The sequence below is a fragment of the Anser brachyrhynchus genome (assembly GCF_964034855.1).
Source record: "Anser brachyrhynchus genome assembly, chromosome: 1".
NCBI lineage: Eukaryota > Metazoa > Chordata > Aves > Anseriformes > Anatidae > Anser > Anser brachyrhynchus.
In genome coordinates this window covers 91,828,134-91,851,908 of record NC_137694.1, presented here as the reverse complement: position 1 = coordinate 91,851,908, position 23,775 = coordinate 91,828,134, and the positions used below count along the sequence as shown (strand labels likewise).

The 23,775-nt window shown below is 46.3% G+C and overlaps 1 protein-coding gene and 1 long non-coding RNA gene across 8 annotated transcripts in view; one reads left to right on the top strand and one right to left on the bottom strand.

The window, feature by feature from the left end:
* Positions 1-23,775, top strand: part of PHLDB2 (pleckstrin homology like domain family B member 2) — an 80,292-nt gene that overhangs the window by 12,769 nt on the left and 43,748 nt on the right. For 2 of the 7 annotated variants that reach the window (XM_080575748.1, XM_080575742.1), the window contains exons 1-3: positions 2,868-3,641; positions 11,336-11,445; positions 14,725-16,073. In XM_080575748.1, the coding sequence (XP_080431874.1) occupies positions 11,397-11,445; positions 14,725-16,073 (1,398 nt within the window). In that variant the 5' untranslated portion in view covers positions 2,868-3,641; positions 11,336-11,396. Of the gene's footprint in view, positions 1-2,866; positions 3,642-3,895; positions 4,464-11,335; positions 11,446-14,724; positions 16,074-23,775 lie in introns of those variants that run through there. The other 5 variants (XM_080575746.1, XM_080575743.1, XM_080575745.1 and 2 more) reach the window with 4 other exon arrangements.
* Positions 18,200-23,774, bottom strand: LOC308187615. Its single transcript, XR_013944824.1, has 2 exons — positions 20,120-23,774; positions 18,200-19,234 (listed from the first exon to the last, which is right to left on the bottom strand). It is a non-coding gene; the product is annotated as an uncharacterized lncRNA (long non-coding RNA).

Below are 23,775 nucleotides of genomic sequence, written 5' to 3'. Positions count from 1 at the left end.
GGTCATGCTCCAGGTTGCCTTTTAATTTAGCAGAGATTCCCCATGAGACTTAAAAATTAAGTTTCCTTCAGGACCTAAGATCCAGCCTGTTACACCACCTGAAAATGTCTTTGATAGAGTTAGAGCAGAAGAATCACTGCTTGCTTTGAAGTTTCACCAGAAGTTCTGGTTGTGACAATCTTTATTATTTTTTGAGCTACAAGCAACTGTGTTAGTATTATTCTGCAATGGCAAACAACAGCTGGGTTTCTTTACTGAGGCAGTGGTACAAAATGCTCGTTACATGCTGCAAAGCACTGAGTCATTACAACCTCATTTGTTGCCACATGCTTGCTCAGAAAGGTTGCAATTCAATAATCCATTGGTGTATTGGTCATGTGGGTTCAAGAAATGTAGGCTTGGTCTCCAGCAGAGCAGCTCAGATTTGTGTTGGGCTGTGGTTCCTCCGCTTTTTAGGCACTCTAGTGCAACTAAGTGCTGGATCTTTTTGAGAAGGAGGGGCAGGGAAGGAAGTTGTCACCTGGATCATTTTCTTGATCGCGTTTTCGCCAGTAGTTGCATCAGCCCAACCAAGAAGGCCACAGACTATAGATTGGGAACCTAAATGAATACTTAAGGCAGGAAAGGGAAGAAACCAGACCAGTTTTGCCACCAAAGGGGAGAAAAAAAAAAAGTGTAATTATGCCAAAAGTCATCAATGGACAGCTTTATCTCGACTGACTTCGTCAGGCTGGGTATTGTCTCCTCCTGCAGGTAACATAAAGCCTGAACCAACTCCCAGCTGTGGGCTCTGGCTCATTTGACAGAAATGCAGTCATGGCCACACCTGATGCAGATAAAATAGGTGATGCTGAGGGACCAGGTAATGGAGAGATGGTGATTGTGGATGCCTGCTCACAGGTGACTTCAGTTCTGACCCAGCTGAATAGATTTATCCTTCCCTGTTACAGAAGCATGCCAGTGAGGTATTTTTATTACCGTTTTCAACACTCCTGATTAAAATATACTTTGTGCAAGCTTTCCAACATTTGATTTTTTACTTATATGAATTACCATGGAAACTACTAAACCTTTATTGGGCATGCTTGCATACTCAGGGGTGTGGAGGAATTTTGAATGCCTCTATGATATGCAATACAGGTGTTGTAGCAGCGCAACTGCCACAAGGATGGTTCAAGCTAGCTAGGTGGACTGTTGAACCAGTCTGAGACTCCCAGTTCACATGCAAGTTTCCATATCGTTTTTTCTTCCTGACTTTCCTTAAAAGGTCTGTTGTTGCCTTTGTTCCAAGGACAGCAGACAATATTCAGATCTTTACTTTCTGGAGTTTTACTTGTTTGATCATTTTTAACTATTTCCTAAACATAAAAGGTCCAAATGAATATTTTTTTAGAAGTTGACAAAGTCTTGCTTGTTAGACATTCTAACTTATGGCCACACCTATGGCTGTTTTTTTAGTTCCTCTTCTTACTTTGGAAACAAGCTTTATTCCTCCTCTTTCTCTCTTTTGATGCCAAGAAACAGATGACTGACTCAGGTAATGTTTTCCCATAGAAATATGAGGGGAAATGCATGCTTGGCCTCATCCAGCTTTGCTGACACCTCACCTAATGGATAGGAGCTAAGCACAGGAACAATTCAACTGGCATTTCTAAATTTTTTCAGAGGAATGGTTTGTCTGCAAGTGCCAAGTTACTCCTTTCCATACCGTTAAGCTTCATTTTCCCTAGGGAGAGATTTTTGCAGACTTTTACTTACGGTTTTCCCACTCATAATAACAAAAGAAAGATCCTGTGAGATGAAGGGGAGGCAGGCTGCTTTTGGCTCTGACTGCAGGCAGGGTTAAAAGTCATTCTCACTTCTTCCAGCTGTGAGCACATCCTAAACTTTGCATTCCTTACGTGTACATGGCTTTATTTGTTTAAGTGTATGGACCTCTTGTTTGGTGAGCAAAGCACATGAGCCAACTTTAACACTAGCAATAAATGAAGCTCTCGGACATCCCAGAAGAGCTCAGCCAGGTTCTGGCCTATCAGAATAACTCAGCTCAAAAGCTTGTCGTTTTGTATGTAAACTACAGTAGATACCAGGACAGCCAAGGCCATTTCTTCTTTCATGTCCTCTGGGCCTGTGGGTGTTACTACATACATTCCAGATTTTAAGGAGTGATTATGAAGTATATACTGTGGTAAACTAATGGTTTTAGCCAAGTAAAATATCCCCTGGAAAATGTGAGGCACGAACTAGATCCAAACTGCCCCTGAACACGAACAGTTAGTGGTTTCTGCAGAGTTTCAGGTCTATGGGGTGCTGTATGAGCTATGCTAGCTGCCCAGGCCCCCTGTACAGTAGGTGCGTGCTGCAGTCCCCTCTTGCTTGCTGGGAAGAAGGGATAAAGGCAGGGTGACAAGGCCACACCACACTGAACAAAATGGTTATCTGGGGTGCTCCAGCTTGCTGCCCCTGCACTGTCCAGCAGACAGGCTCACATCTCCCATTGCTGGGGCTTTCCTCACGAAGCTGAGGGTGCTACGTGTGCTCAGGGAGCAATGCTTGGTTGTATACTTGACTCCCACTGGTCTCCTGAAGGATGGGACCCCTCTCCAGGGCCTCTTTGTCTTTTTGTTTGCCCTGCTGACAGCCGCAACCCAGCGGTCGGCCTCGCAGCTTCTGTCACTTAGCAGCCTCCAGCACCTCTGCAGCCACCTGGGCCGGTGTCCCCAGCCTGTGTGACAAACACAGCGCAGGCCAGGCACGCCGCTTTGGCAAACACACCCTGCTGGGTCTGTAAGGCCACCGGCTCCTGGCAGTGGCCCTGGGCTCAGCCTGCTGGGCCTGGCTGTGTTCCCCAGCCATGTCTCCCTGCTCGGGGACAGTCAGTGGGGCCAAGCACCCGTGGGGACGGCCACCACCAGCCTATGTCCTTCGCTGGGGCCTCGATGGGCCTGTTTTGGGGGCTGTATGTATATTCATGCACACGTGTTTTTGGTGTGTTGCGTTCTTTTTTGGTGTATTGTGTTTATTTTTTCAGGTAGGGGCTGGCTGCACGAGGGCAGGCTGCGCTGAGCAGCCCTGGGGGGCAGCCTGACTCCGCTGCTGGGGCTCAGGGAGCCGCCTCGCCTCACAGGTGAGCGCAGCCCCAGCCCCAGGCGAAGAAAAGCGGGCCCTCGCCCTGCCAGCAGCCGCCCTGTTTACTCAGCTAATCTGCGGGGCAGGAAATTGCCTCACGATTCACAGCTATGGCTCGCGGGGCCGGCCGCTGCCCCTCGCACCATGCTGCCTCTCCCAGAGGGACGGGCGTGGAGCGGGGCGAGGGGACCAAGCGGACCAAGCAGCAGGGTCCTGCCCCGCTGTCTGCCCGTCCGTCCGTCCCCCCGTCCGTCCCTCGCCCTATGTCCCCCCTCGCTGTTTCCCCCTTTCCCTCCCCCGCCGCCTTTCCCCCCCATCCAGGGTCCTCTCGGCCCGCCCCGCTCCCGCGCCCCCAGCCTGCGGGGAGCGAACCATTCCTCCCGCGGGGGTGCCCCGCGGCCGAGCCCCGCCGGGGGGCGGCGCTGGCTCCGGCGCAGGGGGGGCGGCTCCGGGAGGCGGCGGCGGGGCCGGGCCGGGGCTCGCAGCGGCGGGGATGCTGGGGGGCAGCGGCGGTGAGTGCGGGACGGGGATGGGGAGAGGGTTTTGCCCCCCCTTGCCGGGCTGCTCTCGGAGGGAGGGGAGCCCCGCGGCCGCTGTGGGGTGCGGGGGGCTCGGCGCTTTGTCCCGCTGTCCTCCGGCGGCGAACAAAGCGGCTGCGGGGCACCGGGGGAGGGTGGCTCCGTTTGATCCCGTTTCCCTTTGCCCCTGGGGGTGAGGTACCTGGCGGAGGGGAGGGAGGGAGGGAGGGAGGGAGGAGGAGGACGGGGTCTTTGTCCGTGCCGCTTTGTTGGCAGCAGCGGCAGCCGCCGTGCCCGGCCCTGCCCGCGGTCCCTCGGCTTCTCCCCACGCCTCGGGGCTGCCCGGGGCTTTATTTTTCCTCCCCGTGGGCAGACGGGCGGTGCTCGCACAAAGCCCTAAGGGATGGTCCCGCGGCACCGAGTGCTCCTCTGGTCCCCGTGTCACCGGCACCACGCCTGCCCGGACGCCCCTCGGCATCCCCGGGCACCCGGGAGCGCCCCTTGTTTTTGGGGTGAACCCTTCATCTTCGGGGTGCACGGTCCCTCTCTCCCGCTTTTGCCGGGTCTCCTCTCTGCCGAGCTCCTCGGCTTGTTTCCTTCCCTAAATCCCGGTGGGTCCCCAGAGGTGAGGCGTTGGCGGGGGAAAGGCGTGGTGGAGCCGAGCGGGATGGCAAGCAGGAGGACAGGACAGCCTTGCTCTCCCACGGCAAGAGGAAGCGATGCGGGAGGAAAAGAAGTTATCGGCAGAACGTGTAGGAGTGCTTACCTGTGCTGGCAAAGGGAGGGAGAGGCCGAGCTAGGAGAGTGACAGAGGAGGTATTAACTTTCGGAGTATTCAAACGGCAACACCTTACCCTTTGCAGAGCCGCTAATACCTTTTTATGGTTGCTTTAAGTGGTTTCTTTTCCGCACCGGGAATTTCTTCCCCTTCCCTTCTGTCGAATGCTAAATGAACCCTTTTGTGTGCCCACGTTCGCACTGAGGGAATGGAAATCTCCGACAGTAACCAGGACGGAAAGGGCAGTCATTTTTTCCAAATCAGTTTTTATCTGTGCTTATCAGATACCATTAGTGACTGGTTTCGTGAAAGTATGCAGAGATACCAGTTGGGCATTACTGGGAAGGAATAAAGGAAAGATGTGGAGTGCTTTTTTAGGCACGAAGCAGGGGAAGGGTCAGATGGAGATTGCAGATCCCCTGTGGGGTTGGAGTTGAATGCAAAGGACAGAAGGATTTTGGACGGGAAGGTCTGGTCTGTCTTTACCACTTGAAGATCCCAGGAAAAGTTGTAATAATGAAAGTGGGGGGGGGGGGGGGGGAGTGCTGATTGCTTATGAAGGAGTTAATGCTGCGTTCACCGTGCTTGTGGCGTGTTCTCTCCGTCTTCATTTATTAAAGCAAACAGCTAATTGTGATGTGTAGCAACTGCCAGTGTAGCACACGGTGCTTCCCCTGGCACTAACTGAACAGCTGTGAGAGGATGCCCTGTTCAGGGTGCTCAGAGCAGGTGCTGGCCACGCAGGTTTTGTTTGGGACCACTGGGGCACATCCGAGGGAGTCTGGAAGTTTTCCCGTGTAGAAGGTCCTCCGCAGACCTCTGTACAGGAGTGAAATCTGTAAATGTGACCAGGCCTGTTATTTTTCCAAGTCTCATGCATGCAGGATGGGATTGTCAATGAACTATTTTCTTTAACTGCCTTGGTTATATTAAATGCTCTGCCTGCTTGTCTAGCACCTTGTATTTCTCACTCAAGGGAACAAAATCCTGGGGCTCGCTGATAAATGCTGTGGTGCACTTGTGTAGGCAAGCTGGCCCGTGGTTTGGTAGCACAAGAGCCGCACTGGGCACTGTCCTGCTGATTTGGAGCCACTTAGGCTGCCGCTGCCGTGATGTGGTTTGCCAAGGACTTGTGATGTGAAGCATTTAGTTTGGGGGCTTCTCTGCTTGTAGTCCCTACGGATAACATGCTGCCCTGAGAGTTGGAAGGAGAAGACGTGCTAAAGAGCTAGGGGGGACATTTGGAGCTATGGGGCAAATGTCTAAGGAAGGAGACAAATTGAGGAGAAATGGACGGACGAAATAAGAGACAGAAACTGTCAGAGTGAGAGGGCACTGAAGGCAGCTGATTAACAAAGGAACTGACAGGCACAAAGTGGCAGTGAAAGAAGTCAGCACAGAGGGAAGCAGATCGTGGGCAAAGGTTGCCTGGGAGAGTGGGAAAATGTAATAGGCGGATAGGGGGAAATGGTAAGGATGTCCAAGAATCTCCTTCGCATTTCTTTCTTCCCCCTTAACCTCCCCCCCCCCCCCCCCAAAAAAAAATAATTAATAATCATCTTATGATCTGTTCTGAGTAGTTTTTCTAGCTTCTTAGATTTTCTGGGACTTACTTACCGGTTGTGTATGGCAAAGCTCTTGTTGAATGGGCTAGGGGCATCCTAAAGGCAAGTTTATTGTGTCAGGTGGGATGGGAAAGAAGGAACTCTTCTTTAAGGTCTTTCTGCTCCTGTACGGTGCACAAGCTGGAATTCATAATTGTTTTTTCACTCAACTTTAGATCAAGAAAGTCTGCATTTCCTGGGATTAAGAAATGAAAACTGAGCATATTTATGCACTTTTGCCAATACACAAACTGTTGTTTGCTTTGTTTGTTGTTAGTCTGCACAATTAGATAGATAAAAGCAGTCACAGGCCACCAACAGAGCTTTCTCTTTGTCACGTCTGTGTGAATTTTCACATGTTGGTTTGCAAATCGTGAGCATGCTCATTTTTTTAGTAAGAAAAGAGTTAATGAAAAAGTGTTAGAATAATTTCTGGGAGCTCCTTGCTGCTGGTGTGAGATGATAACTGGTGAGGGCTGGATAACGGAGTAGCTACCAGAGAGGTACCAAGAGAGAAAAGAAGACGGTGGCCTGAGGCTGGCTTGTCCTCTGCCAGCCCTGTTTTTCTGCACAAAGAAAGGAGTTCATTGTTTTAACAGAAATCTCTTCTAAAGCATTTCTACCTCTTGGTGGATTTTGTTTGGCAGAAAACAATGAACTCGCCTTTTAGAAAAGCAATCCTAACCTCAGCTTAGCTCAGTGAAGTAGTCCAGATGAAACGTGGTTTGTGTGACTGCGAAATAAGGAGGTGGTAAGGATGTCTGCTAAAATAATGCCATTTGAGTAAGTGGTTTAATATCTTGTCCTACCAGCTGCCTAGGTCTGAGATGAGATTGACTGAAATGTGTACTTTAATAGTTTCAATTTCAGGTAAGAGGAGCTGTTACGGCGCAGAAGCTGTAAAGCTTCACCATTTGCACTGAAATTTTCGTTTGGACACGCTTAGCAGTCTATCTCCTATGTAAATGTTTTAAAATCTCTACTTGTAATCACCAAACCAGTATTTACATGGTAATGAATGTTTTCCTTCTTGATGGGTATTTAAAATTGTCAGTTTTCATGACCTGATTAAAGTAATACGTGGTTTCAGTCTACTGGAAAGAGCAATTGATTTGACATTTACAACATTTGTCCTTATGAAGTAGGAGAGAATCGTGCTTCTGCAGTAGGACAGGAAAAGTACAAATCTTGTATTTAGGTGCAATTTTTGGAATTTTTGGGGTAGTTATTCCAAAAAAATACTTTACTATGGGAATAAAGCTGTGCAGGCTGTTTTCTGTTGTTGCTGCATTGTCCTTTTTCTGCTCCTTCTCCAATTTCCAGCATGATAATTTCTCAGAGGAAGAGATAAGTTGTAAGAGTGACTTCCTCTGCCACTCCTTTTTCCACATCGGAAACCTGCAGGCTTACAAGGAAGGGACTTTGTCAAATCTGATTCACAGATATTTGACTTTAAGCGCTGGTGAACGTGCCAAAGCGTGAGGTTTGGGAACTAAAGCTCCCTCCCTGTGCCTGTAGTCAGACCTTGTGGTCGCTTGCACCACGGAGACCGGTGTACTGCAGGACATGTACCATGAAAAGTGAGGAACCAAAAGCTTTTCAGGGCTGTGGTGGCAGGAAATTAGCTGTAGCTTAAGGTCTGGTATCTTGTATTGTGGGGGAGGAGGAGGAGGAAATGGAGAGGATGTTTAAGTGGACTCTTTGATAACAGCTTTGCTGAGTTCCCCGGTTTTTGGCACAGATGTCTGGGGTCTCTCTTAAGGATGTGCCCATTCCCTAGGCCATGGGTATAGCATCTTGATCAAACTATGCAGGTGTCTTGTGTGAATGTATTTCTTTGGTTTGGCAGTAGGCTTTCAGGGCTTGGGGAAAGGCTGATTTACACTTCAGTATTTTTTGGAGGTAGACTACAGAGCCTTGTGAGGTTTACTTTCCTATCCGTGCGAGCCTATCAGGACTCTTTCATCAACAAACACGGTCTGGGAAAAAAAGAAACAGCCTTGCTTTACTCAGGAGCAAGTTCACTGTCCTAAGATTATTGGGGAAAAAGGAAATCTTGGCAATGGAGCAGCCCATTTTTGGTTACAGGTGTCCTGTACCGTGGGAAACTTGCGCCTCCAGGCACTGAAGCCATCAGCCCTCTCTCATTTGCCAGATTTTGTTTGGGTTGGAAAAGTCTAGGTTTTCCTGTCTCCAGAACACAATGGAATTTCATCTATTTTCCATGGGTGGCTGTACACTGCTGTAGGAATTTCTGAAGAGAAATGTCAGACACATGAGAGGGGACAGGAGCTGCCGGGAACTGCTTGTAATGTTGCTTGAGAAACCAAAAATGAAGAAACAATGAAGTGCAGAGAAGCCTTAAAGGGCAGATGGTCATTTTTAAGAACTTTGTTTAAAAATTACTGTTTGTTTTTGGTCAGAGGAATTCAGTATCTATTTCTGAGGCGTTTCAAGGGTCTTGGTTGGTAATACAAGAGCAACAGGCATACCATGGCAGCCTCTCCCAAAGGGAGGTGTCAGTCAAGGCTGAAGCGATGGAAGGGGAGAGAGCCCACCTGGTGAGAAGATCATAGAATCATTAGGGTTGGAAGAGACAGCCAAGATCATCTGGTCCAACCATCCCCCTACCACCAATCTCACCCACTAAACCATGTCCCTAAGCACCACGTCCAACCTTTCCTTGAACACCCACAGGGACGGTGACTCCACCACCTCCCTGGGCAACCCGTCCCAATGCCTGACTGCTCTTTCTGAGAAGAAATGTCTCCTATTTCCAACCTAAATCTCTGGAACAAAAACGGGGCAGAGCTGTACCTGTGTTTTGTAGAGGTGCAGCTCTGTCCCACTCAGCTGAGTGGATGGGTGTTTTGGAATAAAGCAACCCTGCGTTATAATATCTTAAAACTGGATCCTTTGTTTGACTCGCAGCCTGTTTGAGTCATGAATCACCGTTTCTTCTGGTCGTTAGTAAAACAAAACTTAATTTGGCCTGGGCACCGCACAGATGAAACATGATTGGTAATGCTGTATACATTCACTTCAGATGACTTTATAAATCCCAGATGAAGTCACTTTGCTTCATTCCAGACAAGGCTGAGTGCAGCATGTGCTCTGTAACGAGACCCAGCCTCGCTGGTTTCTGCATGAGGCCATGCATAGTCCTGACCTGAAAAAATACGATTGCATGTGAGCAGATAAACTGTTGGGTTTGAGCTGTTCACTTGTTTAACTCCCTAATTCATTAATTGTCTGCAGCTTATCTTCATAGTAGAAAATTTTAGGTAGTTTTTCTCCCCAAAAATCCAATTACGGTTAGGTAATGACCTCTCTGATCTCTCATTCTCTAAGGAGAGAGACATGTAATGAGTTCTCAAACTTGAGCTGGAACCGTATAAATATTTAACCTTAAAAAAGACATTATTCCTTCTGGCTATTAGCAAAATCAGGTATTCACCAAACTGAACTGAAGATTGAATCTTGAAATACATAGAAATCCTTCCCTCTCAGCTCTTCGCTCTTTAATATTAGTCATGTTGATTAAGTGGTAGCCATCATTGTACAAGATAGAAGGGAAGGGTTTTTTTTTTTTATATTTTAGTGATCTTACCAATCATCCTAATCAAAAAGCAGCAATGTTAGAAATGCAAAAAATGTAATTACTTCTCATTCTTCCTTTTGAAGCGACCCTTTCTTCCGTCTTGTCATTCCAAGTTGTCCACATTTTAATTTTTTGGTCAATGATGTAACAGAAAGCACAACTACAGAATAGTGTGAAACACTACATGCCACTAGTTTTCTGTGCGAAGTTAACCGTGTCCCGAGAAGCTGGGTGTTCATCTCTTTTTTTGGGGAGCACAGGGCTGGGCGCTTGTTATCTTTAGTAGTGCCTTGCACGCAAACACTATGCCAAGATGGTACCCTGGCAGCCATTTTAATGGCATTTCTGTCCTGTTGCTAGATGTTTTGTTGGCAGATGAGAGGCAGGCTGGTCCTGGCTGGGAAGCAGGCCCAAAGGCTTGAGAGGACAGCGGTGCTGCTTTCAGGGAACCAAAATTTGGAGAGCACTGTCAGGGCGAGGCCTACCTCTCGCCGTGAGGAGAGATGCCCCATGGAGTGGAAACCTCTCCTCAGGAGTGAGGAGTGACCTCTGTAGAGAGAAAAAGTGTTATAAAGTGAGATCAGCGTAGACGTGCTTTGAGGAGTAAGAGACAGGAGGGAACGGGCCTGGCTGGCACGGCAGGGGAAGGAAGCAGCAGGGTGAGAGAAAAGCCATAGGGCACTGCAAGGAAGCCTCTCTCCATAGGGAGTTAGCAGTCAGCTCTTGTTTTAGGGCTGTCCTCCTGGGAGGATGATGTGAAAAGGCCTGGCAAGGAGATTGCGTGCAGTGGAGACCCGGAGTGTCGAGGCTGTGACCACTGAGGTTAAATAGGTGGCTCAGCTGTAGGCAGCTCGAGGCATCTGTCTCCATTCTTTATGTTTCTATTTGCTCATCTAGAATTAAAGCACAGAGGACCTACAGATGGTCACCATTAATTTTGTCACTTGAAGCAATTTTTTTTAAAGCATTTTTGTCAACCTTTTAAAACAGATGTGCATGTTTAAAATACATCTTTTTTAGAGCAACCCACTAGAGATCTTCTATTTGGTTTTAGGTTTAATTTTAGTCTTCAGTGGCTGGGATACAATTTTGGCATTTTAATAAAGCCAAGTCTCTCTTGTAGCCGTATCAATTTATTTGTTTATTTTTAAATTAAACTCTAAAGGATCTCTGCATTCCTAGCCTGTCTCCCGTGGAGCCTCAGAAATCACATCACGCCAAAATATTTTCTGCGTTTTGAATTGCATACCTGTTTTTACATAGGTTTCATCGTGATTGCAGGATGCTGGCATTGTGTGGGCTGAATTTGGGCTACAGGGCTTTCAAAAATAAAATCTTCTGCCGAAAAGTCCAACCTTCTTAAAGATTTCTTAAGGAAACCACAGGAATGCAAACAGAACTCAGGAGCTGTGACTAGTAACTGCCTGCACGGAGTCAGAATCATAGATAACAGCAGATTATCAAATCAAATTATATGGACTTTTAAACTGATAAAACAACTCCAGTCGGGTTTTTTTTTCCACAGCCTCCACATTAAACATGAGTTGCACTTTCCAAATGTCTTTTAACATGTTTCTTTTTCAGTTGTGTCTGGAAATTTTACCTTAAGAAAAGTCAATTTTGGTCTGTACAGTGCACTTGAAATGTGTTCTCAGAGTGCATTTCTTAAAGCAATATTTTTATTCTTTTGTTACTTTATTTGCAGGTCAAAATTTATCTGGTTCGCTTAAATTAGCTTTGATTTAACCATCGTGTAGAAGACAAATATGATGCCAAACAGAAGTAACATCTCCTCCTTTCAGAATGTTGGATCAGGTAATCAATTAGTACAATTTGAGTTTGTTTGTAAATTTACATTTGTTTGTTTGTAAATTTAAATCTTTCAGGATTTATTACTGATTTTGGTCCTTTAATTCTGTAGATAAATCAGTGCTCTGTTCTTCTTCTGTATCTAACTCATTTCACCAGCCAAAACAGGGCCACAGCTGGACAGACACACTGCAGACAGCCAACCCTTCACCATCAGTTTAATGTCTGGCTAGACTAGATATCAGTGACCCCCAGCTAAAGAACTTGGGAAGCACAGAAACGGAAAGGAATGAGGAAAAAAAAGAAAAGAGAAAAAAAAAAAAAAAAAAGAGAAGAATTTCCTCCTGTGTAGCTCCAGGCAGTAAATACTTTGCTAAGCAGAGGAGCCTTGCACTGTGCGCTGAAGGTTACCAAGTGAAAGCTCAGGCTGACCTTGGGGCAGGATGGATCCTGTACGTGCAACATGCTGGAACTCTCTGCCCCAGTTGCTGTGACTGCATGTGAAGGCAGCATCAGCCAGTATATGTAACGAATCAGGGCTTATTCATAAAGCCTCATCGCAAGCATTGCCCTAAAAATAAATAAACCAAACAAGATCTGGCTTGTGGGAAGAAGTTAAGGTTCAGTTAAACATGTGCTCTAGTCCAGTTGGGGTTTAACCTTATGATTGCGGGCACTGTGGTGTTGGAACTGAGAGCTCAGAGGAACTGGCGTGAGGTATCGTCAAGAAAAGTTGAATCCAAGTGGCTACATGAAGGTATTGTGACCTTTTTTACTGTACTTATTTGGATTTAAAGTACAATGAATCCTTCATTGCTGTGGTGAACAGGCCTGAAAGTTTCCATGAGCTAACTTGTTTTTTGGCAAAAGCAGTTAGTCTTCGCAGGATTAAATGTGCCCTACTGGTGTTGCAAGGGAGTAATAAACAATTATTAATGTCCCATTAATGTGTCTGCTAAGCTATTTATATAGGAGTCAGTGGAATTTATGCAAAACCAGTTGAACTTCAGCTGTGTTGAACTAATGTTTTGGACAGTACATTTTTAATATAAGAGTCAAGGCGCATACATCATGCGCTGTGTCTGTGCTCTCAAATAGCTCTTACATCTTGTTTTTCCTTAAAACACCACTAACATGATGAGAGCTTGATCTTTTTCTGATGAATTTGTCTCAACAGAGTTTTGTTGAACATGGGTCACATTCCTCCTTTTTTGCATCTGAACTTCATCATTGCTGATCATCAAAACTTGTGAAAGTAGTTAAAAATGTCAAGTAAAAATGTCACATTATAAGAAAGTGACTCCCAGCAGTGATGGTCTGATAGGGAGTCCTGTGAACTTACTGGTTCAAAGGCAACTTAGTTGGATCGTCAATAATGAATGCGTTAAAATTACAGCAAATTAAATGACGGACAGCATAAAAAAGTACTAAATTCTGCTTAGTGGTAAACCTGAGACTTGGGTCTGAAGCTGGAAGATGATGTTTTCTGCCACTAGTAGAGCTTGTAATTGACATATTCTTAGCCAGATATGCTCAAGAAGACTTTTTTTTTGTTCCATAATGCCAACTCATTTTATCTTTTGCATATTCACTTATGCTATTAACGATGGTTACCTTTGTTCTTAAACTTATGGGTTTGTTCCCTACCGATTGAGGAGAACATTTTGTTAGGCATTTAGACTCACCATAGTTTATGTGGGGTGAGAGCTCGTTTCCAGAAGCTTTTGGAACAGATGGATATTGAATGATGCCCTGGACAGTAATCTGTTTTTTCTTTTTTGCCTTGGCAGCAATGAAGGGCCAAGAAACAGGGACCCACTCAAAGTATGCATTGCCACCTCCCACCAGATGTTTGAACCCCAGTGAAACTGGATCATCTCAGTTCTGCTCTGCAGCTGCAGTGTGGGGCGTGAATCCAGATTGTGTCTGGGTTCATATAATTGTTTGAAGTGGTACTCAGAAGAGGATTGAAGTGTCACCTCAGAGGATTTTAAAAGCACTTTGCATGCTAGGATGTTAGGTTTTCGTGCAGAGTGGCAAACTGGGATTAGGTTTCTCATGAGGTGGCTTGAAATCACAAGTGGAAAGCGACTGAGCCAAGAGTCAATCCCAGGTTTGACCCGTGTTCCCAGAGGCAGCGCTCAGTGGCACTGCAGGAACCGACACTGAAGAGTGGTTGCCTTATTAGTTCAAAGCACAGTCTAGCACATCCAGAGAGCTGCTGGAAATGTTTATGGTGCCGTTTCTACATCAAGGGAAAGCCTGCTCGGGGTGTGTTTGTCTCCTGCAGTGACTGATGCTGTCAGGAGCTGAATTCTTTCCTCCGCTTTCTGCAAAGTGGGACTCAGAGCTGTAGGCTGGAGCTTGGCATGTCAGTGAACAGTAACGTCCAGCACAACAAAGGGTCTCTGTCCTTCCTCAGAATATAAGTTACCATTCTGAACTTATGATAGGGACCTGGAAACTGAAACCCCTGTTAGTGTTTTTAATGGCCATGTGATTGCTGCTGTTGTTTTGAATGAAGTCGTAGAGCCTAGCGTTATACTTCCTTGGGGCTATCTTTTAACTAAAATGCTCTTTGCAGATGTAGTTACATGACTTTCTATTTTAAGAACGTTAAGCACTGAGCTGAAACACCTTGAGAAACGGGCCTCAGTTTTGTACTTTTCCATGAAGCTCTGCATGACAATCCACAGAGTAAGCAGAACGGTAACAAACTGTTAGTGAACTTGCTAGTATTTTGGGGCTCAAATGAATTAGTTGCATGGGTTAAAAGAAAAGGTGACCCAGAACAGTACCTGTATCCTGAGCCCTGAAAGAGTTGCATTCAATTCTTTTCTCTGCTGTTGGCTTTGTATCTTCTCTCTCTACCTTAATTCCTTGGCTGTAATAAATAAATAAATATAACACACGACAGTAATGCTTTCTTACCACATGGACATCTTAGGAGGCTCAGGCTTATAAAGACTGCAAGCCACAGAGTCCAGCAGTGGATTGGACAACAAAAAGTCAAGTCTCTTCCTAACTGTGTTGCTGGTTTGTAATGTGAATTTGGTGATGTCTGTCAACCCTTTTTTTTTTTCCTGTCACTCTACAATTTTAGCAAAACCAGAGATTGGAAGATTGCTTATACCCCACTTCGTCTAATGATCTGAGACACATTTATAACAAGCGTGCTAATGATTTGAATGTGTTCTTTTGAAGACAGTATGCAGGCATGTGTATGCAAGAAGCTACTAACTTGTTTGCTAAGGACTTTTTCTTCTTGTTTTCTCTTCCCTACAGATTCCAGTAAGATTATGGCAGAGTATAGCCACACACAAAACCAGATGGAATTACAAAATACTAGTTTGGGAAAGGGTTCTGTGGCGAATTCCCTTGAAAATGGTCTCCAGGATATTATGGAAAACCTCAACACGAAGAAATATTCATCAAGTCTCAAATTTAAAACAAACGGGGACTATGCTGGTTCTTATTTAACCCTTTCACAACCTGTGGCAGTTAAACCCAATCCTTCCACCAGTGTTAAAAACACACACTCTGTTACCAAAATTCAGGGAGGCAAGCTGTTCCCTTGCGAAAGCCCGTATCTTCCAGATAAAAGCTTCTCTGTAAAGCATTTGAGCTCTGTATCGGGCACATCTCCATCCCTCAGTGGGTACAGTTTAGGAAGGACAGACTTTGATATTCATGCCAACAGAGAAAATGAAAAATCTCTTGGGCACGTGGATAAGTTTTACTACTCCAAGTATAGCCAGAAAAACAAATCATATGACAATGTCTACTTCCCGGGAATGCTGGACACGAAGAAGATCTCGGGCTCTCTTCTCACAATGTGGAATGGCAGCTCAGGGAGCGAGCTGATGCTTTCCCCTGTTAGCAATTCAGGGGCAGCCAGCATGCCTTCAAGCCCAAAGCAAGGCAGGAGGATGAATATTGAAGACAGCCTAGCGCTTCATGCAAAGCCAGTTAAACACAAGGATGTGATGATGGAGACTCTGGGTTCACGACCTAGGAAATACTCTGGTGGATCTCTAAGTCATATGGGAATGTACAGCCGTTCCCTACCCAGGCTTCATAAATCAACAGAAAGCCAGCTGGTGCCATTAAGTTTGCCCCCAAGAAACTCTCTGGGTAACACTAAAAGGAAAAAACTTGGAGAAAAGGATCTACCTCAGAATGCTTTAGATGCTGACAATTACCTGAATTTTTCTTCGTGCAGCTCAGGGGTTTCACCACATGCAAGTTCTGTTTCTGGGAATAATCCCTATGTTAGTTCGACTCTTAGTGTTCCTGCAAGCCCTCGAATCGCTAAAAAAATGCTTTTAGCATCTTCTTCCTCATTTATTCCAGATGATTTTGATAGACTTGGACTCTCAGGAACAAGTCCCAGTAGTTCGTTCTCCCCTGTGGATTTTGACAGATCGTTCTCTGTCAGAAGAAACCTCTCCACCAGTTCCATGGAATTTGATGACACTGATTTGGAAAGTTACAGACAGACGCCCAACTCGCTGCAAACTTCTGTGAGAGAGCGGAAGAACAGCATCAGCTCCATTTCGGGGAGAGAAGACCTCATGGACTACCACAGGAGGCAGAGGGAGGAGCGGCTTCGGGAGCAGGAGATGGAACGCCTGGTAATTTTTTCTTTTCCTTTGAGCTTCTCATGGCAGCTGGTGTTTGCAAAATGTCTTTTCCAGATCTAGCCATCGGGAGGGTATAGCAAAACATAAGCTGTTGTCTTTTGAAATTCAGATTTCACTGACGTCAGATGCAGTGTTTATTACTGCAGTCCATGAAGCTAATGATTAAGTGGCATGCTGCTGTAACAGCTCAGATGGACAGTGCTGTTCAACCATCCTAAAAAATACGTTGTAACCCACACGAATTGTGTTCCTTCATCCTGTGGGCTTTGCTAAAACGTCTGCGTGCAGAAACCCCACAATTTGCACTGCAGGGTTCCAACACTTCTGTTTCAGTTGATGACAGTGTTTGATGGTGAGTGGGTAAAATGAATTTGTCTCCGCTGCAAGCTGCTCGGAGTCCTGTCTGCTGTGCTGTGGAGTCAGGTAGGCGTTGGGGTCGGTTTGATGGACATCATCGGAGTTCTCTCCGCTTGGTTGTGGTTTTACCTCCTGAGAATTTGCATTAAAATACAGGCATTTTTGTTTCTCCCTTGGAGAAGTAGCAGAAGGGGACAGAGCTTCTGTCTTTGTGCAGTAGCTGCAAAACTAGTCAACATAAAACCGCATAAAGCCTCAGCCCTGAATTACTCTTGATAGTAAGGCACAACTTCAACGTGTTATTGAAACAACTATTAGGTAAAAGAAAAAAAAATCTTCAGAATAGTCAGAGGGAGTTCTTGAAAGGTTTTGCAGTGACCGCCTTGGCCCTACTAACATGCATTCATGCTGTACTGATTTTATTGTCCACTTAGGCACCGACCTATGTCATTACAGGGCCAACGTGTATTATCGGGTCTTTGCCCTTAACTTTGGATGTGTGCTTTCACTCCATCTTTGATAGGTTTGGGCTCTTGCGAAGACAGGCTGTGCCCCCAGGACGGAGGGTGAGGAGGCCTGCTGCAGGGGGCAGGGGTTACAGACCCCCCAGAGGGTTACGCTTTTGCACGCCCAAGGAGAAATCATCAGCAGAAGTGCTCATGGGTTATGTCCTCCTCTCTCCCTGCTGCTTTCCTGCTCCGTGTTGAAATCTCCTCGCTGTTGCCAGTCGTGATGTTTTGTGTGTGCCAAGTGGCATTGTCGTGTTATCAGAGGGCTTTCCAGACAGCAGCAATGTAAAACTTGAGCGGTGATCAGTCGTGAAAGACAACACAGGGAGTGTATTTATATTTCAAAGAGAACAGCATTTTTTGCGGTGAGGCACTGGAGATACGGGGTTGTTTCTCTATTCAGTAATGCTAAAAATTGTTCTCGTTTTAAATCTGGATGTAATGGCAACGTATTTCTCAGTACTGTTCAGTGTTTCTCAGTACTGTTTTTTCCCCCTTTTTGAGAACCTGGTTGAAGGGTTGCATAGCAGGAGAGTGCCTCCTTCCAGTGCTTTGAGGGTCTGAGTAACCCCACAAATAGGTTTTCAGATCTCTAAGAGGAGGAATATATTTGGTTGAAAAGAAAAAAGAAAGCCAAGTCTCTTAATGTTCCTCCACAAACTGCCCATCAGCCTGTTGTACATTAGGCCCTGTCCTGTTTTGGTTTATTTTTGTCTTTTTAAGTGGTTGGAGGCATGAGTGTATCCAAACAGGGTCCTCATGTATCCAGCCTGAGTTTCCAAAACACAGCTTTGTCTGATTTTATGGCAGGTGGCATGGATGAAGGTTGGAGATCCAGGTCTGCTCAGGCCTGTTTTGGCGAGCAGGGTGTGTGTGGGATAAATGAAAACCCACAACCACCAAATAAGTGCCTTTGGATAGCAAAAACTGCATGCCTTGCATTCTCAGAGATGGGTAAAAGTCCAGACTGAGTGTCTGGTGGGTGAACGGCGGGGGAAGCCCAGTCCTTTTAAGCATAAATATTAGACTCTAATGCTCTGTGTCTTTGAAGCAAGGCAGGCAGAAGGAAAATGTAGGACTGCTTGGAGGCTCCTCGGAAGGATGAGGCCACTCCGCAAGCCAGATGCCGAGCGGAGAGCAGCGCAGCTGGCACCAGCGCTGCCCCTGCGGCCACCCTGCTGGCACAGGGCTGGCTTGGGCCTCGTGTTTGCCAGCTGCTGTTCACCTCTGAATTTTTTGCCAAAGCCCATGTGCATGTTAGAGTTTGCCCTGGTGTCTGCCCTCTGTCTCTTCCCTTTATTTTTACTCCTTTTGTTGTTGCTTTTTTTCCCCATATAAATTATTCTGTGAATTTTACTTGTGCTTAGTTTGCTTTTTAAGTGACAGAGGCCCCTCAGGAGGTTTGCATTTTGAGTTGCTGCTACTGTCTGCATACAAAATGAAGTGATCTGCTGTCATCACCCAGACAAATATACATAGAATTGTAAAAAATTGTGCAAATAGTGAAAATGCTCCTTGCGGTTTTTTGGAGTGATTAAAACATCTGAGTTGCAATGTGTCCCTGTGCACCAAAGAGAGAAGACATGTACATCGTCGCATAGCATTTGCTGTTGCCCCCTCAAGTTTCCTTTCCATGTGCCTTCTGCCGAAACCAGCTGAACACTGGGGCCGCCTTTGCTCCTGCTGGCTCTGTGTCCGGGCTGGCCGGGTGCCACATCTCTCCGGGCGGATGTTGATCCAAGTTTTACACAAGTAGATGCAACAGCAAGCTATTGCTGAGGATGGCCCGCGAGCCTCGTAAACAAGGAAGAGAGTTAACACTGGGATCTAAGAATAGGCAGTGAGATTCAGTCAGCTATTGAATTCGTGTTTTTTATTTCTTGTTCAAAGAGGAAATCTTTATTCTTTTTTTTTCCCCTGTCTGAGATAAAAGGCAAATTGTTGTAGCTGCTGGAACTGAAAGGCGGTTGTTCTCCCCAGCCCGTGAGGAGGTCGGCGGTGGACTGGCACGGCCAGCAGAGCCAGAGAGATATTAATGCCATCTGTTTTGTTTGACGCCCTCCCGTATGAATAGCACCAGCCTTGGTTTTCTGCTGCTGGCTTTCAGGCAGTACGCTGCCTTTCCCCTAGATGGAGGTAGCTACCCAGAAACGACCCGCTCAGCGTGTGCAGGATACCTTTCGTAGCCCAGCTGCCGGTGTGGATCCAAAGCATATGCTCGTAAATGGAGTTTTATGGGATGCAGGAATCGTGCTGGGAGGGATTTCGGCTTATGTGACCAATGACCTAACAAGCAATAATAGAATTAGGAGAGCTTATCCCCCAGTCTGCACATTCGGAAGAGCACTGAATTTCATTAAGTTTATTCAATAAGTAGGAAGTAATACAGAATTACCCCGAGTCAGGAAAGCACTTTGCATTCATTCATTGCAATTTAGTAAGATGTGCTCGTGTGAGGGGAAAATTGAATGGAAATATTTGGGAACGTTCAAGGTGGTACTGCTTTAAAACTATGGTTAGTAGAGCTCATATAAATCTCCATATAGCTTGGAAAAATTTCATATACATATTTAATAAATTTATTTTGGCACTGTCTTTTTATAGATCCTTTAAATGTAAAGCACCTAAGCTGTATTTAAAAGTGTAAGTGACTTGACTTGCCTCTTAGAGGAACCCCAGCCAAGCAGATAAAGGCTGGGTTGAGATAATTTTTCCTACAGCTAGTGTTGGACAGTCTCTGCAGTGTTATAGAATAGCTACTTAACAACAGTTTAGTTTAATAAATGAACAAGTGCTGTATAATAGGATAAAACAAACAAACAAATCCCCTGCAGGATATAATTAACACTGATAACTCGGTAAATTTTTACTTTAATTATTCCAGAACTTTTCTGTGGAATCTTTAATAATCCAGAGTGTGGATTTAGTGTACTTAATTTGTGCAGCTCTGTGTTTTATTAAAAGGAGCTATATATAGGAAGAAGGGAAGAAATGAATTTCAGTAGACCTGCTTTTAATTACAGAAGTTGAGCAGTGCTCTACAGCTCCTGTCCTCAGCGTAACTGGGGAACTGGGTTCTGCAAAAGCTCCTCCGTAAAGTTCCTGCCCAGAGGCTGGCTCTGGTCTGTGCCCCTGAGCTGTTTGACTTTTGTCCCTCCATTTCTCTTGTACCTGTAACGGGGAGGCAAGGATCAGGCGTGTTGCTCCTCGGGGCCGCGGCTTTCCTTCTGCAGCTCTCCTCCTTGTGGGTCCCTGCTGGGGAAGGCTCCCTGGGCATCTGCCGGGAGAAACGAATGTGAAACACAGGTGCTTTCTCCGAATTCGGTGCTGCTGCTGATAGCCTCGTAGCCAGAAGACTAAATATAGTAGAACAAGGACTTAATGGTAGAATAAATGAGGCTGAAGTGAGGAAGTGGCACAGGTTAGAGAGGGAAGGGACACAACAGCGGGAGAGCTGCTCTCAGCCCCGGGTAGCAGTCTGGCTTGGAAACAAGCTTCTGTCTCCAAATCTGAGACAGGTGTGCAATCAACACTTCCTCAAAAACCCAGGCAGGAAAGAGAAGCCTTCCTCCTGCCCCTTGCCCACAGGGTGCCGAACATGGTGGTAAGTAAGAAAGTCTGTGGACTTTGCTGCTCTGCTCCTGCTGCCTTATTTCCCCCGTCCTTTTTGACTTGCTGCTGCTCAGACGTTTTGTGTTGGAGCCAGGTGTTTGCCTGCCCCTGAGGCTTTTAAAGAGCAGTGGGAGCTGGGAAGGGCAGCAGCCTCCTCTTCAGACAAAGGGAGCCGCTGAGTAGCCACAAACCTCGTTAGCTCCAGTCACAAAGGACAGGCTGTACATGTATTTTTAATGAGATCTCGGGTTATACAGTTGCTAATGGCACTTAGCTGAAAAGCTTCCTGCTTGCCACAGCTGACTAACCCCATCCTGCCTTGATACCTAGATATGACCGACCTCCACGCATTTGTAAAATCCATACAACGTGTGACATGCAGTGGATGAACAAATCCTGGAGCCGCTGGCGTAGTTGTCTTTGAAAGAGTGGGAGTTACTTATCTCCGCTATTTCAGAATATTTTTCTTCACAGGGTGCCAGGGATGTGTCTTAATGTCATTGTTAAGCAGTAGCAGAGGAGGGTTGTTATCCCTTTGTCCCATCCTCCTTCAGCACCTAAATTTCCAGCCATTCAGATGTGGTACGTAGCTTTGTTGAAGCCCATAGCGGCGAAACTGCTAAGGTAGCAAGAGCACAAAACCTGTCTGCCCCTTTTCACAGCAGGTAAAAGATCCAGTGAAAGTACACAAAGATGTTTTAGTCTGTTAGAAAGGGCGTTTTACGGGGAAACATACCAAAAGGGGACTCAACAGGCTTAATTCAACAGCCCTTCCTCCCAGCAGAACCAATTTTAAACCAAGCTGTTTCACTTGGAATGCCTTTTCTTTCTCTACCGTGTTTGGCACCACAATTAAAATCCCAAAAATTATCACCCAAACTTTTCGTGTTCTCCCGCTCTCACATTTCTCTTGCGTTACAGGGGTGGTTTCCTAGCTAGCCGCTTGACTCGGAAATGTGTGCTGGAACAGTTAAATGCAGGTGTGCTGGAGCTGGAGCGAGCTGGCCGAGACGAACCGATGAGAATAGGGTGTATAAAATAGCCACCCAGCTTCCTGTCCGTAAGCCTCTCGGTACATGTCAAAATAGAAGTGAGAGGTAGCGGCATTTCGGTCATGCGTCTGGAAGTTCAGCAGGACTTTTTTGAAGCCTGGCAGAGGTTTTCCTGCGATTTTAGAGTTTTGCTGACCACGTGGGACTTGGGGAAGGAAGGATCCCTCCGCGGGGCTGCTCCCAAAAGGAGAGGTTTGCAGGGAGAGCTCCTTACCTGGTTCCCCGGGCTGGGATGAGCAGCAGCTGTGCCTGAAAACCTAAACCTGCCGTTTGCCGTCATTGTTGGAGGGATGGGGGGCTGGCCTGGGGTAACGCGATGTATCCTGTTGTGGCAGGGAGGGACGGCACTTCATATCCTAATGCTGTGCTTCCCGTCCATAACCGTCAGGATCGTAGCGAGGGGCCAGGCCTGGTGCTGTCACACCATCGCTGGCCAGCGCTTGCACAGCGCTTTAGGAATTGGGTCTCGTGGCCAAAAGGCTTACCACGAGGGAGGGCCACGGCTTCGGCGGGCTGAGGGAGCAGGCTGAGGGTCTGGCAGGAGTCGCAGAGAGGGAGCAGGGCTCGGCGGGGTTATAATTATGTCGGTCGTTTGGGGTTGGGGGCCGGCTGCGGAATCTGCTGGGCCCGCTCGGTGGAAAGTCTGAGCTTGCAGGGCTCCGCGCCTTGGGCAGCTCGGCTCTGCCGTTGCCACCGCCGGGGGCTGCAGGGGAAGGGGCACGAGACCCACCCGAAGGCAGAAGCTCTGGGTTGGGTGGGGATTGGAGACGTGTGGGCCCGGGCTCTTCCCGAAGGACGGAGACGTAGCTCGGCAGCTAACTGCAAGTGATTCCGGGGAGCGCGTGGTGCGTACAGCCACCTAACCTTCTTGTGCCTCTCCGAGAAGCCGTGTGCCTGTGAAGTGGTGTTACGTTCTCGTGAAATTCCAGTGGCTTGCCGCAGGGAGAGCAAAAGCAACGCAGTGCCCTCGCTGCTCCGCTCGTCTTGTATCACTTGCTGTGCGCGGGGAGCGTTAGGACCACCAGAAGTGGCTGCTTTGCGAAGCCCGCTCGTAGAGCGCGGACACTGCGTACATCTGCAGTGCTTCTTGGGGAGGGAGGCTGAGGATTTCGGTGTTGTGGCTTTCTTTCTGAATATGGGTAAAAGAAGGGTTTCCTAGAAATAAGAAATGGGGTCAGTAGTGCAGGGATTAATGCCAAGCATGAAACTTTCACGGTGGTGTTTTTTCCCCGGCAGAATTTGCAATAGACTTATGGTAAGCAATTTTTTTGTTTACGCTACTTTACTTCTTTAGCAAAAGGAACGTGAAATAGCATAAAAGCAGCACCTCTTAAAAATGAAAAGGTCAAACACTTTCATCTGAAATAGAAGTTATGTGAGTCTATGCATACAGTAAAATAAAGCAAATGCAGCTTTCTGATACTTTTTATAAAGTATCGTAGAGATCTAGAAGTCATCCAGGAATTTATGTTTATAGCAGCTTGAAGCGTGTCAGGTCAAACTGGCACAGCTATGCAGAGTGTCAAGCTTGAAATGTTAATGTGAATCTGTTTGGAGTTTGGGGGACCTGGTAAATAAAGATTCCCCCCATTTCTGTGCATTGGACATCGGTTGTATTTTGGATGTGATGCCTCATGATTTTGTTCATGCTTCTAAAATGGTGTGTTTCAAAAGGTGGACTAATTCTCTCACAAAAAGGGGAATCAATGTTAACAGAAAATCCAAAAAAGTCGGAATTAATGAATGTGTGGAAAATCTGCAATATTTTGCAGCATGACAGGCATATAGCATAAGTGCAAAACAGAGTAGTAGGTGAAGCTTGCTGGACACATATACACAGAAATTGGGTATGATTACAGCAACCAGAATGTACAATATTAATATTATTTTTCTACATCGGAAAGAGAAGCAGGTGTCTTAATTTAAGTAGATATTCATTTCTGTGAAATGCACTTTTTTTTTTAATTTTTTTTCCATGTTGTTTCTTTGTCCTAAACTGCAATTTATATGTGTAGATCTGTTTACTATCTCTGAATGTTAAAGGTGTAAGTGGAATTGGATGACTTTAATCCATCACTCTAAAAATAAGCAGCATATATTTTTTTTTAACTTCATCTTTACTTTAGCTCACATGTGAAGCTTAGTGCTGTTATCTTTCCTTAA